Below are 17499 nucleotides of genomic sequence, written 5' to 3' on the forward strand. Positions count from 1 at the left end.
GGTACTGGGTACTTTTATATCAAACAGAACATGAACACAAACACTGGAATATAACCAAGGTTAAGGTTTTTCTGATTCTCAGCATGTGGCTGTTCATCACACCTTGTGTCATTAAGCCCATGGTGCACACATGGAAACTCAAGTGACTGCTAATCTCTAAGCAATCAGTGGTCTGATATTTTGTATATAATAGAGCAGATTAGTTCTCTTTCACAACTTTAGCTGAGGTGGTGCCAAAAACTTAAAGCAAGCAGGTAGCTCCACGGTTTTGATTTGGCAGGGGTGGAAAATGGGTTTGTTCTGTGCCGTGTGAAAATCTGTGTGTTTGCAGGTGCAAGCGCTCATGGGAAATCTGCTCAGGTTGCGATCTAAAGACAGCAGCATAAAGTGTTTGGTCGTCTCTCAGTTTACACGCTTCCTCACCATCCTGGAGACTCCACTCAGGTAAACAACACTAAGATCATAGATTCAGGATTTGCAGTGATTGCTGTGGCTTTGATGGAGGACGGCAAGACAATAATGACGTAAGCAGTATGAGTGACAGATGGGATTAAGTTGGAGAGGGGCTTACATCAGGGATCAGCACTGAGCGCCATCTTGTTTGTTTGGTGATGAGCAGGTTGACAGATGAGATCAGGCGGGAGTATCCGTGGACTATGATGTTTGGACATTGTGATCTTAAGTGAGAGCAGGTAGCTGGTGGATTGAAAGTCAATGGAAGCAAAAAAGAATACATGTTCGTATTCTCGTATTAGAGGGAGGCTGGAGGAATGGTGAAGATGCAAGGAGCAGAGGTAGTAAAGATGGATGAGTTTAAATACCTGGGATCAACCCTCCACATCAACGCACTGCACATAAGAGAGTGTAAGAGTGAAAACAGTAGTGAGACATGCTTTAATGTATGGTTTGGTGACATTGGTACTAACAAAAAGCAGTAGGCTGAGCTAAAAAATGCCAAGATTTATATTGGCAGTGACCATAATGAACAAGAAATGGTTATATGAGAGCAGTTTGGAGACAAAGTTAGAGAAGTACAGTTCAGGTACTTTGGACATGTAGCTTAGTGGAGGGTTAGTGGATAAATTAAACAAAGGATGATGGATATGGAAGCAGGAAGAAAAAAGGAAGACCTGCAGAGGACATGCAGAGAGTTGGTGTGACAGAAGAGGATGCTGGGGTAGGATGAAAATGAGGCGGATGATCTGCTGTGGCGACCCCTAAAGGGAGCAGCCGAAACAAAAAGGAGTAGGAGCAGCTGTGGCTTTGATGACCAGGGAAAAAATACAGTGCAATAAATAAAATTTATGAAGGAAGCTCTAAATGTGTCTTCTATTTCAGTAAAATTCAGCTAATCATTTCAGTTACTTTTACTATTATTAATGATTGCTTTAAAGCCTATTGATTTATCTGCTACAAGACAGAAACTAGCACTGAAAACATACAGACTGTGGTGTAAATGTAATTGATTGTATTAAATATTTTATTTGATTGGTCATCATGGAAGTGTTTCCTCCTCACCAGAGAGCATGGCTTCAGTTTTGTGCGTTTGGACGGCACCATGACCCAGAAGAAAAGGACTCAAGTCATCCAGGAGTTTCAGAGCTCAGCGGCCGACAGCCCCACCATCATGCTCCTGTCACTCAAAGCCGGAGGAGTGGGGCTTAACTTGACCGCTGCCTCTCACGTTTTTCTCATGGACCCCGTAAGTACAAAGCCTGGTGGAAGCAGACATTCAACCACATAGGTTGGTGGCCAAAGACTAAGTTATGTAACAAATTGATAACATCTAGGAATCATGTTATCAAAGATTGAGATTTTCTTTGGTGTATGTAGTGGAGGTAGACTGACTGGAATAGGCGAGGAACAGGTCTCTGAACATTAATTAAAGTTTGTTAATCTTTTTTTAATCATTAAAAAAAATGAAAGGAAAAAAGAAAACAACACAAATACCATACATGGCTGTGTGACTAGGTCAGGACTTGGGCTCTTATCTCATAACTAAACTGATAGAACTGGTATGCATCAGGATCTGGCTTGCTTTACCACCTAAGGATAATGTTGAGGTAATGCTCACCGGTCATTACTTGTGCAGATGCCAACACTGTGACACAATCATGTATATTCACACCGGATGGATGCTTGACTCACTGAAGTTTATTAATGATCAGTTCTGCTGCTTAAAATAATCATTAGTTAACTGAAATAAAGTGATGGTAGATTTTCTGCAGAACATCTGATCTTTTTCAGCTGTTGCAGCGGGGAATCCCTGTGGCTGCATTGATGTTTCACAGACTGACCTACTTGCACATTTGTACCTCCAGCCTAGCCCAGCAAGCTGCATTGGTTGCACCGATGTAGCTAGCAATGTCATGGGGGTTGCATCACAAGTCAAAATGGCATCAGAGTGCACCACTACTCAGCATTCATTACATCCCGTTAGATGTTTGTGCACAAGGATGACAAAGACGATCTCTAAGGATCTCGAATCTCGAAATCTATCTTGTCATAGAAGGTTTTCAGGAATAAATATTGCATATTTTCAGTTACCGTGAACTCTCTCTCTCTGTGTTTGTGTCTTAGGCATGGAACCCAGCTACTGAAGAGCAGTGCATTGACCGCTGCCACCGTTTAGGCCAGAAAAGGAAAGTTGTAGTCACTAAGGTCAGTAATTTGGCTCTCACTATTTATAGTATTGGAAAGACATATTTTGCTTTTTTCTGATTAGTGATTTTTTTTTTTTTTTAAATTTAAAAAAAGATGCTAGATTACTAGAGAACTAATCATGTGACCATGTTTGTGTTTTTTTTGCTGCAGTTCATTGTGAAGGATTCAGTGGAGGAGAATATGGTGAAGATCCAGAGGAAGAAACAGGACCTGATGGAGAAGGCATTCGGATCCACCAACACTGACAGGAAGACATCTCGCATCGATGACATCGTAGCTCTGATGGAGCTGTAGACGTCTGGTACTGGACTTGAACTGAAGCGTTAACACGAGTTACAAACAATGATTTGCATTTGAACCGTAACCATCAGTTATTGTGTATTCGTTCGCCATGGTCAGGCATAGTTTCTGTTGATGATAAATGTGCTCAACGGTTTTTAAGTCACCATTTTGATACAAAGATGCAGGACGTACCACTTGGCAAGCATTCATATTATTCAGCTGTGATGTTTAGCAACTGCTACTCTTGATTTACATGTTTTAACAAGCCAATACTGTGCTGATTACTGGAAGCGGCTGATAAAGAGATTAAGGTTAATAATTAAAGGAGGTGAAGGTTGGACAAACCTAACTACCTTGTAACAGTTAACTTTTCAGTTTTCCCCATGCAAAACTGAACAGTTGTGAGAGTGTTTTTTTTTATGACTCTAAAATTAAAGAAATGCACATGACTGATGTAGTACATCTGTATCTGCTATATATAACTAAATACAACAGCTTCCAGATGTTAAATGAAAACTTAAATGAAGAAAAAAGGATCTGTGACACATCTGTTGTCACACCACGTAAAAGAAAAGTAGAACAAATGACATGTTCAGTAAACGTCTGAACCATCTAACCAACCTCTAAAATGGATTGGTTTCCAAAATAAAATGCAGCTTTAAATAGTTTCCAAATCTCTTAGTCAATATAAAACCAGACATTTTGGCTGTTTACACTTGATTCTCCACAGCCTTGACATTTGACAGAAATCAAATAGCACAGTTGCAGCACGACATCCAATAACAAGTACAGTAAAAATTAAACAACACAAGAGGTGGATTAAAGGTGGGTTTTTTTTGTTTTTTTTTATTTGAGCTTTCAGAGGGATGTACAGCTAACAGCTGGGAAACAGGACAGATGTGCACTAACTCACAACCTAGAAAGCTACATATGGACTTCTCCCATAACCTTGCCAGCTTGTTTTAGGAGTGTTTTACAGCTGTGGGTAACAGTTTTGAGGGGCACTCGGCAGGATTGAAGCAAAGAGGGTATTGGCAACAGCAAGGGATGGAGTCAACGTTCAATCTGTTGTGCCACTAGCAGCAGTTACAGTAAGTGAGGTTTTGTAAACAGTGAACAGCAATAAGGCAGCTGGTTACACTACAGAAAGGAAGTAAAGAAGTTAAACCCAGTTAATGGCACAGACGCACTGATGCAAGTTTGACAGGGACGTACATGCAGGAGACGGATGGACGGTAACAGATGTCTGACGAGTGCGCTGTGGTTCAATCCCACGAAAACACAAGACAAACCTGACTGTTAACAAGATGTGGGTGGAAGCACCTCATTACTGATCCATGTTTTAACTCTGTGCCATGCAAATACAACACAACACGTCTTGCTCTAATACGATACCAGACAACACAAAGCTGAAGTCACAGGGAGCTGGTGAGTGTCAGAGGCACAGACAGGAACGCTCATCTGTGCACTCCAGTGAGGTGAACTGTCATGTAAAGCGGGATTTTAATAACTGTCTGCATATCTGCTTTAAAGTGGTTTAGACATAGAGGTTTATTGTCAGTAGGATAGATGGAAAAATCCTGAAGCGACTGCATTTCTGCTGAGCTGCTCAGATTTTCCAAAGATCAGGAAGACTCGGAACTGTGAGTCCGTTTTCAACAGGTGCACTTAAAAGGAACAGACATTTTAGGAAGTAGCTACAGCTTTTTTCTTTCTTGTCAAGAGTTTGGTGAGAGGATTTGCTCCACACAGCTGGATAACCTCGCTTAGCATGAAGACTCGAACTGCAGAAACAGCCAGAGCACAACTGACCAACCAGCACCTGGAGGTCCATCGATTGCAGTTCATTTTCTCATCATAAAATTCATCTGTGAACGCTAAAGAAAAAATAAAAATCAGCGTTTATGTATATATGTGGCTCAAGGTGCTTGGCCAAGAAAATTGATACGTTACAGGTTATAAAACAGAACCGTTGTTTCTTTACACTTCTGCTTTTGTAGGGAGTTTCCAATCAATCGCTAGTCTTTGTTAACTTTGGACACAGACTAGCAGCTTCCACTCAATATTTTTGACCTCGATACATCACTTGGCGATTGGGTCACATAACCTTGGGCAGGGAAATAGGATGGAAAAGAAAGTTAAAATTTAATTTAATTTTTTTTTTTAATTTCAGTTGTAAAAAGCATCTCCAAAGATATTTTATACAAATTAATACATGTTCAGTCTCTACCCAGACTTTTAAAATGTTTGCATGGGGTGAAGCTGATGTCCACAACCTCTGTCTTTCATTGCTAATGTAAGGGATTAGTGAAAATACTGGATTAAGCTTTGTTTTTTTCAACATAACAAATACTCCATTATACTACTATACTGTAATACTCCAGATAGACAATACACATCTCTAGGATTCTTTAAAATATCTCTCTCTACATATTTTTTGTACCGTTAGCAATGCAACTAAATTACATCTCAGAATATACACAGCACTTAATAACGGGATAATAACGACTATTTGCAGTCTCTGTGCTAAGGGAGTTAGTTGGTCAGCTGCTGCTATAGCTTCACACTTACTATAAAACCATGTGAATCTTCTCCCCTAACTCTCAGCAAGAAAGTAATTTATCCTAAAATGTCCAATTTTTCCTTTAAGAGGAAAAAAAAGTGGAAGGTGGAGTGCATGGGAATTTTGTTTTAGTCACACTTAACCCTCTGCACACTAACAGGATGCAGAGGTGGAGACCGAAATTTGCTCAAAAGCATTCATCCAGTCACCTGCCAATCAAGCCCCTGTGATTCACTGAGTGGTGGTTTACACTCCCACCTTCCACCCCCACCCAACCTCACAGAGCTTCAACTAGTGTCCGTCACGCTCCCTCGGTCGCCCACTACTTTAGGAAAGAGTTAAGTTTTTCCTCGATGTTGGCAAACGAGTCGTCACCCATGTAGTCGATCTGGCCCGCTTCCCAACGCTGCTTCCGCTCCGACGATGAAATCTTCTGAGGCACAGAAGGAGGAGAGGACACCGACTCCTCTCTTACATCCTCGTGAAGCTTACCCTGCATGACATGGAGAGTGAATGAATGAATCATCAAGTGAAACTAGAGCAATACTTTATAAGGACTGCTTTCCTCAAGCCCGGCCATGCTCCGCTGGAATTACCGCACAGAGGAATTTGCTCTTTTCTGGCCTTGAGACACGTTTGGTACGTGCAGGCATTTCTTAAGGACAGTAAAAATATAAACGAGACATTTTGCAGGAGATAAGAGTAGCACTATTTTCTGAGATAATTTATCATAACACTATAAAAATAAACAGTTCTAGATGCTGGATGTGCACTTAATAAACTGCATCAGGTGAAGAATCAGGTAGAATTTATAACTTAAACAAATATTTTAATACCAGAAGTTGTTTCCTGATTCACAACAGTCTCAAATCAGTTTATCCCCCTTAATTTAGTTTTTTTGTTTGTTTTTTTTACACATCATAATCCTTTCAGACTATCATACTCATAGATATACAATTATGAGTATGAAGAGAAAAATCTTCAAATATCAAACTTTAAACATGCATTCTAATCACTTTTTTAGTGAGATTTCTTGATACTGTCATTAATGCAGCTGGATCAAAAATTATGTCGAATTTCTACTCATCATTTAAAGTCTTCTATAAAAATGCCAAATAAAAGAGATCCGAGTCCAGATCTAAAGAACTACACCACTATAGTCTTAAAAAGTTAGTCATAGCAAATGGAAAATTACGTTTCTCCTCCTGCTTGTCTGTATAAACATGTAAGTGTGACACAACATGGCACAGTTTCAGGCTGTTAGGCAAAGCCACAGGCTTTTGGCAGCGCTCCTTTGTGACAGAGCTATTTCACTACAGTGCTGTGACTTACAGACTGCACGACAACTTCCTGCTATTCTGTGTTAAACAGTTGAAGGTCCCAGCACGGCTCACTGATGACGTAAGCTATTCATGCAGTTGTGGCACTGCTGAGAGGAATGACACTAGCGACAGACATCGTCTGTTGCTGAGGAATGTGGAACCAATCAGCTCTTATTTACTATCACTATTATGACTAAACCTAGCATTTTAAATGCAGCTTTACAAGAAATTGAAACAATTTAAAGATATGGTAATTGCTCAACATGACGGAATTTCACACTTAAAAGATATGTGCAATATAAAGAAGAGTTGCTATGCAATTAGAAGTTTTGAAACAGTCAGGAAATGCTGATTATGCAACATGCTACAACACCTAAAATCACATACATTCATAGTCATTAATGTTTCATCACATTCCCACCAGCCACACCCGAGACCCACAAACCGTTAACATACCTCATCGCTCTGCTCTATAAAGCCGCTGAGGAAGGGAGTGTCTCCGTAGGCCTTCTGCAGTAAAGGCAGCACAGATTTGGTGTACACCTGCCACCACATCAGCAGATAGTCAGGGTGCAGCACGCAGGGGTCAAGTGAGGACTGACCTTTGACCTCGCCACTCTGAGCATCGTAGGAGTAGTTCCACGGTTTCACTTTGCCCAGGAAGTGCACCACCTTCGCACCTTGGCCGTACCTGTGCAAACAAACAGAAGACCGTGAGAGGGGGAAAGGAGAGCGAGAGAAACATGCAGTGAGAGGGCTCTAAACACTTCATCCATCCATCCATTCTCTTCCACTTATTCTTGGGAGTGCTGGAGACTATCCCAGTTGGGATGGAGTGTTGTGAGAGATCAGTAGTCTAACACAGAGAGACAGACAACCGTTGACACTCACATTCACACCTATGTCCAAATTAGAATGTTGCACCAAATTTGCAACACACAAACTACAGTTTACAGCATGAGATTATTTCCTGTCAATTCTGGAAATGACCAGAATGCACAAGATTACAGATGAGTACATCAGAGGAACAGCTCGAAATTAGAGAGGCATGTGCAGATGAGGGATAGTGGCTATACTGGACAAAGGATGATGGATATGGAGCTGCAATGCAGGAGGTAAAGAGGAAAATCTAAAAAGGAGTTAATGGATATAGTGAAGGAGGACATGCAGAGAATTGGTGTGGGAGAAGAGGATGCTAGGGATAAGATGTGGTGAACATAGAAACTGTGGCTTTGCTGACAAAGAAGGGGGACAAGAAGAAGACATTTATTTTGAAGGGCTGAATTAAAATTATCACTGTACTTTTGTCCAGAGAATTTGTGAACTCCAGTAGGATTTTTTAAAAGTGGGAATGATCCAGTTTAGTCATACTGCAAACCAGTTTGAGACAACCTCCATTTCTTTCTTTCTTTCTTTCTTTCTTTCTTTCTTTCTTTCTTTCTTTCTTTCTAACTATTTGGACATGAACACAGCTTTGCTTCTGTGTATTGCTTCAACAGTGGTTTTGAAATGAAGCAATGAAGAAGTGACTTAAGGGTGCTCTTAATTCACTTTTCTTAAATTCAAGAGAAAAAAGTCCCTAATTATTTTCACAAGTTTAAAAGTCATTAAGCAACAGACTGACAGTTAGCTGTTCATGTAAACTCTCAACAGGGACCTAAAAAGTGAAAAAACATTATTGTAATCAGACCTCCTGATAGTGGAAACTCTAGAAGAGGAGAAAAAAATTGACTTGGATGAAAACAGGAGAAATATCAAGCAATGAGAGGGTTTACCCCAAGATTCAAACCAGCATGATGGAGTTATGTCGTGTTAGGACATCTATGGCTGCTAATAGAACTAGATGTTTATTGATGATGTGACTGCTGATCAAAGAATGACCAATGGATTCTAAAGTGTGTACTTAAAAAGCTGAATGACACACATCCTGCAACGGTTTCTTGCCACATTCCTATAAAACTCTACTAAACAGCAATTACATTTGTAAATCCAAAGATATGAATCATGACGACACACTACATCCACCGATCTCCTCCAAAAGGACACATACGGTTCCGATTTAAATAAAACGGCATATATAGCTGCTCTAGTTCCTCTTATTCGAGCCAGGTTTTGGTAAAACTAGCAATCTGTTTCAGTGGCTTCTTGTAATTTAACCCCCAACCACTGACACACACACAAACACAAGACCTTTGAACTGACCTTGATGAAGTTTTATGTCACCTTAACCACATAATGAGTGCATTGAGTATTTCCTCACATGTTCACATCTACTAGTTTCTGCAGTTTTCAAAGAGAAACTGTGCGCATGTGCTTGCATACTAACTGTTTGAAAGCCGGTAGGTAGGAGTAGATGGCAATGCTGCTGAGGTTGTAGATAAAGGGGAGGTGTTTGGAAATATCTGCCGTCGCCCAGGTGTTAAAGTAACTGTTGAGAACTCCCTGATCCCCACCTGAAGGCAAAGACAAGCAGACAAGCATTATCAAATACACTTCACGATATAACGCTTTTAATTTAGTGTCTTTCTAATAAAGGATAAAGATGTTATTCAGTTTCTGGCATTTTCACCTCATCTGACCGCTCTTCTCTCACTGCTGTAATACACACACACACACACACACACACACACACACACACACACACACACACACACACACACACACACACACACACACACACACACACACACACACTATGGTAGATACAAGAATACCCACCACCATTGCATTCTGTACATTCCCACAGGCTGTGTCCTATCTGACATGTAAAAATAGAAGCTGAAAGGGTGTGCTGACAACGCTGTGGGAAGATACAATGAGTAACAACATATGGCAAAAGCTTTTTTAGATTTCTATGATTTAGCTATTTACTGAGTCACAGAATCAATTCTGATCATAGAAGTAGCTTTGATCTTTCGTCCACTTGATTTCTTTTTGTTTTTAATTGATTTGGGAATTGCTTTGGTTGCTACCTTAGCTAAATCATTGATTTTGATATGGGACTTCCTGAAACGACATAGTAAAATAAAAGTAAAAAGGTTAACAAAAATCTCTTCGAACTTAAACTATTCTGGTGCCATTTTCCATCACGTTCATACACTGTCCAAATAGTGGACAGTGTACGCAAACAGTTTATTCAGATACTCAAACTTGTTTATTCAAAGAAACCCTCTGCAACGAGTCATTCTGCGGACAGATAAGTCTGAGTTCCTATTACTTTCGAGAGGTGAGAGTGTTTAGTGTTCACACTAAATACCACCAGCCATTCCCACAAAAGGCTGCCTACAAGGCCACTAAGGAGACATTTGGAAACCACTTTTCACTGAAAAATATAAATATTTTTCTCCATCATGGTGCCAGGAACAGTGATCTCAACCATATAAGTTGTTAACAGCTACTCGATATATTGCAGCAGTGATTTATACAGATATTCATGATTCCCAGAGATTTACTTCAGGAATGGCTTCCTTTTGCTTGATGAGCATATAACTACAGCAATGAGGAAATAGCTCTCGTCACCTTTACTGTTGTTATAATTTGCAGATGAGCAGGTTAAATAATGGAAATTGTAAACTTTTTATCTGCAGTTTAGCTGTTGGAGTTTAAGCACGATAAGACAAGAAGGACCACAGCTGGCCCTTACTTTTCACTGTAGACGATATTATGTTTGGATGTATTTACACAGATTCACTTGCCATCAAAGCTGCCATTTTCACCACAGAATGTGATGAGCTTCTCGTGGGTCTCATTGGATGGTCTGAAGACAAATACCCCAGAGTTGAAACAATCTGGCCAACCAGGATCTGGAGCAGCAGATAACTCCTCTCTCTCAAAGAGTTCATCTATGTTGGACAGCACCTGAATGCATAAATATAGATGTATTAAGAATCATTTATAAAAACGGGAGAGGTTCGACAAGGAAAGTATTTTAGATGTCCACTGTGTCTTTACATCGCTACAAAAAAGAGCCAGTGCTGTGTGGTTTTTGTGCTGTTAACAGATCTCTTTCTCACCAGTGTGTCAGCGTCCATGAACACACACTTGCTGTACTGCGTGAGCGTCCAGCAGTGCAGTTTGGTGAACGTCACCCCCAGGTCCGGACGCTTCATCAAGGCCAGATGAGCTGAATCGCCTGAATCCATCACGTCCACCATATGCACCTCATCAAAAATGGAGCGCAGCACATCTCTATAGAGCAGACGGTATGATTTACATCAGCATGTATGTCACCTCTTATCCTCCGGTAATGGCTAAACAGCTGATGCTGTTACCTGCAAGGTTCTGCAACATGTGGCCCCACGAGAGCGACCAGCTTCCTGGTTGTGTTGTGGCTTCGTAACGACTGGCCGAGGACCATCGCTCCCTTTGCATAGCTGTCATTTGTGGCCAGTGTCACAAAAGCTTGGTCTGTTTGCGGAAACACACACATTCACACACTGAGCCAGAAGAATAATGCATCATAACATTACTGCCATAACTTCATGTGTCTTTCAGTCACAGGCTAAAAACCTTTATACATTCCGACAACTTTAAATATGAATGTCTTAAATACCATCTTTCTGCAAAAAGACAGGAAAAAGTGCATTTTATTATGTCAACAGCAGGTCCCACAGGTCTTTTCATTCAACTCTGTATTAAATTAAGTAAGAGGTGAATTATCCTTGAAGACTGCATTTGATTTCGTTTTATTTTCTTTAGTTTCTTAAGATTCTGTTTTCTTTTTTAGTGAAGGCCTTAAAAAGCTGCCCTTTTCACCACAACATTTACATAAATGTATATAAAAAGTATTACTGCTAATAGAAGCAGTATTACTAATTTTGAGTAAAACCAACTAAACCCGTGGCCCCACTTCCACTTTTCCTCTAAAGCAGACATCAATTGAAGCCTCATGATCCCCTTCTGCAATTACGGTAATCTCCTGCATCAATACAATTCATTTTATCGAATTTTATTCATCCTAAAACCAGTTATGCAAAGGTCAGCGTATGATGAGTCCCTAGAGCATAAATTAGCAACCACAGGGGGCAAGCAATGTTGAGTGAAAGCAGGCCTGGAGCCAGCTGAGAGCATTTATCAAGCTGAACGTATGAGCTGTCGGGGGGCTTCTGGGAAACCTGACCCACGTGGCTGTGTTGTACAGTTGCTAAGATCTTATTCAAGGAATTCTAAGCGGACTGTTTCAGCGTACAAGAAAGGCTTCTCTCACCTACAGGGCAGTACAGGAAGCATGTGTTGCATTCTCACAGGGTTAAACGTGGCTACATGAAGCCTCGTGACCTCTAGGTATGATGTGAAGAATGGTGATTACCCAGTTCAAAATGTGAAGTCTGCTCAAAAGCCTCCTTTGTTTACGAAAATCACATTTGTCTTTATTTGATATAAACTAATCAGAACTGTTGCAATCAATGTGCAATGATTATATTAGATGAAAACAAGTATGGCTTTCTTTTAAAGAACACGTGATCCCAAACCTTTGTGTTGCAGTTGCTTGTTTCATGAGTAACCTGTACTGGAAGCAGACAATTGCATACATATGTAACTGTTAGTGTTACAGTGTTGTACACACATTATAATAGTAATTATATAACTATATGGTCCATATTAAATCGTTAGCCACATTAAGACTTTCACAGTAACACACAGAGAGACACTAAAGACGTTTTAGTGTACTGACAGGAAGGGGGAGGGGACAACTTCAAGCCTACATACAGCAGCGCACGTCCACATTGAGAGTTTACTGAACAAAAACAGGAAGTTAACAATGTATTTCTAAAAAAATAAAAGCACACGTAAGACGCTGAGGGATAAAGTCTAGAGAAAATTGTTACCTGTTTGAGTAGAGGGGAGGGCAAGCCACAAAACAATCAAAAACAGACTGAAAAGGTTTACACGGCTTCTAAACAAGTATTACATTTTGCTGTGCACACTGATTTTTACTGAAAAAGAAAAAAATATATCTAAAAATGCAAAAAGCAGATTTGCAGATCAAAACTTGTTCAGTTTTCTGGCTATAGACTAATCACTGCATGGATACAGCCTCATGCTTCTCTACAAGTAGTTGTACAAACTTTTGGTGAAAAATAAAATACCAAAACCACTCACATTTGTGTACTGTAAATATGCCACCAGCTGGCTTTCAGTCTTGGTCCTAGGCTCATCCAACTCACTACAGTTTGTATGATGAAATCATGACTGTGGGTGAGGTAACACAGGGAATTCCCACATGCCCACCCTGTGAAATCCAGATGTACTTATCAGCTATGGGCATACTAATTAACACTAATAAACATCCATGTAAGACTAAAAATGTTAGCTGATAGGGAGCAACTACAGTAGTAATTGTATTTAAGGCTATATTTTGGTCTAAGCACCTCACGTCTCAGTATTCAATATCCTTATATTTATGCTGCTTGTATATATAAAGTAGCATAACTTTGAAGACCGATTGTTTTTAAATGACTTTAAAATTACAGTAAAGCAATAATGAAAAAACTGCAGGTGTCTCATCTTTTTAAGAATCCTTTTCATGCCTTACTGAGGCATATGTACAAATTTATGTGGCGTTTGAATGAGTCAATAAATTCAACAGTAAGAGCTTTGACTGTTATAACACGTGGTGACACAAGGTACACCTCCCGCTTTTCTAAACATTGTAACAAGTGTCTGCATATTTTGTGATAGTTTCGTCTGCTTGAAGTTTTTGGGTTTTTTTTTTTTTATATGGACTAATGTTGCCTGAAATAAAGGTGAATTAAAAAAACAACAACAACAACAACGGTTTGTTAGATCCGTAGTTGTTTGTACGTTTGTACCTTTTTAATCGCTTAAAACTACTCCGATTTTGAAGCTTGTGACCGGATGTGCTGCTTTTCACCATCGCCAGCTTTACTTTGGTCCAAACCTCTGCAGAAACTCATCAAAGCAACTCTATGACTACACAACCATTTAAACCACTAAATCGCAACTTCTGTGCACCACATGAGCGTGGGAGCGGGTGCTGCAGCCACTCTAAAGCCCCAGAGTTTGACAAGTACGCGTTGATATTTCGGAGGATGCATGCAGTTCGTGCAGCTCAGCTCCGGACCGGTCCGATGCGGTGCGACCGGGTTCCGATGTCAGTGTAACGTCTGAGAGAGTCGGCCAGTCCCTTACCCGACATGGTGTGCTTAGGAGGGTCCACCCAAGGGTCGGGGGTCGTGATGGGGAAGACGAAGGGCTTGCACTGCGAAGGGCAGAAGCGCAGCAGCTGGGAGCAGTCCAACACAGGAATTAAGCCCCACATTTTCCGGGTCATGTGACCACTGACAGCCGACACGGCCCCCTACGTTTGTCTCTTTCCGTAAAACTTTATTTGTGATGGTCTTCATCACAGACAAAAGCCATCTTTTAAAAAAATTTTTAATCAGTTAGGTAATTAAGGATGGGTAAAAGCACAGCGCCATTAGTATAAAAATAGATTACAAATTAACAGATTAATAAAGACTAGATTAGTGTGTACTTAACAGTATTCTGTTGTTTAGGTCATTATAAGGGTCATATTTTATTTATTTTTTGTAAAAAATAAAAAATGTATGAACTATTAATATAATAATAATTAAACGGAAATGCGTTATTAGCTAAAGTACGAATACAGCACGCTGATTTTTCCCGATGTTGAGTTACGTTTTTTCATATGTTTAAAATAAAAATGAAATTAGAGAATTCATTTAAAAAAAATCAAATTAAATGGGGCAAACTATATAAAGTTTACAGTCTGACATTAATATGCAAAGGTGAAAGTGTAAGTCCCAAACATCATAAGTATTCCCATACGTCATCCTAAAGGAAAATTTAGCGTCCGTTGTCATGGAAACGATGACGCTGCAGTCCTTCGGGTGATGTCCATGGAAGAGCACCACTTTCACTTTGACATAATGACACCATTATACTCCCCTGCTGAGGTTATAAATGGGAACTGGCTTTAGTCGAAGGGCAGAGTTATTTCTGCCGAAATTCTCAGAGACAAAACTTCTGCTGAAATCAGGAAGTAACAGAGGTTTTTTTTGTTTGTTTGTTTGTTTGTTTGTTTTAGGTATTTTGTTCTGCAGCCTAAAACGTAGATGGCTGTGAATTTAAGCATGCATTAATTTTACGAATTTTGTGGGAAATTATGTATTTTGTGTGTTATAAGAGTATTCACCTATATATGCATTATAATATGCAATAATTATACCACTACACATTTCTTTTGTTGCTTTTAAATAAGTATATAAATATGTTCTCCACTTCAGTAATGCAGACAGACATTTGTTTTGCTGGAATTCTACCCTTGAGTATGACATGCTTAAGACTACACTCAAATGAGCAACATTTCATTACATTTCATACCTTAATAGAGTAACATTCATTAAGTTTATATATATATATATATATATATATATATATATATATATATATATATATATATATATATATATATATATATATATATATATATATATATATATATATATATATATATATATAAAAACACCCAGCACGCCCCTGCGGGCGGTTTATCCTTCAAGCTCGGGTCCTCTACCAGAGGCCTGGGAGCTTGAGGGTCCTGCGCAGTATCTTAGCTGTTCCCAGGACTGCGCTCTTCTGGACAGAGATCTCCGATGTTATTCCCGGGATCTGCTGGAGCCACTCGCCTAGCTTGGGAGTCACCGCACCTAGTGCTCCGATTACCACGGGGACCACCGTTACCTTCACCCTCCACATCCTCTCGAGCTCTTCTCTGAGCCCTTGGTATTTCTCCAGCTTCTCGTGTTCCTTATATATATATATATATATATATATATATATATATATATATATATATATATATATATATATATATATATATATATATATATATATATATATATATATATATATATATATATGTATACTCCAATGTTGTCAGGGCTAATCATGCCTGATTGAACAAATTGACTCTTAAGTACATTTTGGTGATAATAGTTTCCAACACACAGCTTTTACAGGAAAGAATATCTGCAGTAATCTTACCTTTGCAGGAAAATGATCTGGTGATTTATATAATTCAAGGACACAGGGTAGTAACACAACCTAATTTAGGCTAAACTTTAATTTTCCTTACAGTCCTGACTACAATCCAGATTTTGTTCGAGGCCTAATAAGCCTTAGAGTGTCAGAAATGACCTTCGCTATATTTGTCCATCTTTCCAACAAAAACAGGGAGATCCTTTGTACTTCAGCTGCTAAGTAGTTGAGTGTCAGATGTCAGATCATTAAGACTGAAGCAGCACTGCCTCACCGTGGTAACACATCCTCATTACAATGGAACAAAGCATGAAAGGCTCAAACGCACACCTTTAATGGCGCTACTACTGTAAAATGAACAAAGTAAAGTTTCTGTCTGTTTTGATGCAATACATGTCTGCAATACATTCAATAAACATAAGTAACTGTCTCTTCTTTGTACTGGCGTTTGGGTGTTTTTCTAAATTTCCTTTATTCTTGAGTGCTTGAAAAAAAGACAGCTGGACAGATTTTTGGCTGATGAAGACCGTCCACCTCCCTTTCACCTTCTAAGAGGCTTCTTCATTTCTAAAAACAGCTGATGCAGAGTCTCAGGCATTAGTGCAGTTGGCCCTTTAGAGGTGGTCCTGAGGGTTGTTGACCCACAACTAAGCACATGAGCTGTAACATGAGCCAAAGCCTTAAAACAAGTGTGGATCAGTGACCCCCAGGACATTATCCTAGTCAGGTACAAAATGCATTCGAATGAAACTGATAGGAGGCTTAAAATATTGTTCTAAGCATGAAATACGCTGTGTGTTTCACTTGATTCTGTTTTCATGCTGGGCTTCAGTTCAAGCACCAGTAGCAGTGAACAGACCATTTAGAAAATATCCACTTAAATAACTATTTCAAGCTTTGATCAGTTTGCCCCACTTTAATTAAAAAACTGTTTCTGTGTACAAGAGACAATTATGGGGAGAATGGTTGCTCTAATATGTCATATAATAGTCACACAAGTCAGTAAGCTGTCTCATTAGTGATACTTTCACAGCAACACATAAAAGTTAGTTACATTAACTATTATGAGCTAATAGTCCAAACATGTAAGAGTGCAGAATGTTGACTGCCAATGCACTAATTACTGAAGGGACATTTTCAAAATTTGGCCAAAGGGACTGAACTTGTTTGATATACACATTAACATGTGATAGATTGGCAACTATTTAAAAGAAAATGATGACAAATGATTAGACTAAGTCTACAAAAAGTGAGATTTGAATCTTTTAGTATTCTGATGAGCAAAAAATCTGGATTTTTATTGGATGTTGTCATGCCTGCATTCTGTGTAACAAATGAAAGTTTGATGATCTTTAAGAATTTGGGGCCTTAAAATCAAGTAATAATACACACGTAGCTCTTAATATCATTAGCAAAACAATAACAGCTGCTAAAGTAAAAGCAGCCTATAAGCCGCATGCTCAAATAATGCAAATAATTTGAATTTTAAATGTACCCTGTATTATAACTCCAAGCTATTTGAGTCTCTCTGTGTACTTTTGTATATCTGTGTGGCTTTTACTTGGTTCACCTTTTTGTGTATGTGCTTTTAGATAAAGTGAATAATGCAGGAGGCCCTTGAGAAAGTCTTTGATGGCTGGTACA

The 17499-nt window shown here is 39.3% G+C and overlaps 2 protein-coding genes across 3 annotated transcripts in view; one reads left to right on the forward strand and one right to left on the reverse strand.

Annotated features, from left to right (window-relative positions):
- hltf (helicase-like transcription factor) overlaps window positions 1-3395 on the forward strand; it is a 24522-nt gene extending 21127 nt beyond the window's left edge. For both annotated transcript variants that reach the window (XM_080871745.1, XM_080871744.1), the window contains exons 22-25: window positions 332-444; window positions 1522-1702; window positions 2581-2661; window positions 2815-3395. In XM_080871745.1, the coding sequence (XP_080727871.1) occupies window positions 332-444; window positions 1522-1702; window positions 2581-2661; window positions 2815-2958 (519 nt within the window). In that variant the 3' untranslated portion in view covers window positions 2959-3395. The remainder of the gene's footprint in view (window positions 1-331; window positions 445-1521; window positions 1703-2580; window positions 2662-2814) is intronic.
- Window positions 3396-4519: 1124 nt separating this feature from the next.
- On the reverse strand, window positions 4520-14125 carry gyg1a (glycogenin 1a; the record flags this gene model as incomplete). The annotated part of the gene is made up of 7 exons (XM_080871750.1): window positions 4520-6002; window positions 7288-7522; window positions 9158-9284; window positions 10527-10689; window positions 10845-11019; window positions 11103-11238; window positions 13984-14125. 7 exons carry the CDS (start codon window positions 14123-14125, stop codon window positions 5832-5834), a joined length of 1149 nt encoding a protein of 382 aa, XP_080727876.1. The 3' UTR covers window positions 4520-5831.
- Between the last annotated feature and the right edge of the window lie 3374 nt (window positions 14126-17499).

This window comes from Rhamphochromis sp. 'chilingali' (genome assembly GCF_963969265.1).
Source record: "Rhamphochromis sp. 'chilingali' genome assembly, chromosome: 21".
Taxonomy (NCBI): Eukaryota; Metazoa; Chordata; class Actinopteri; order Cichliformes; family Cichlidae; genus Rhamphochromis; species Rhamphochromis sp. 'chilingali'.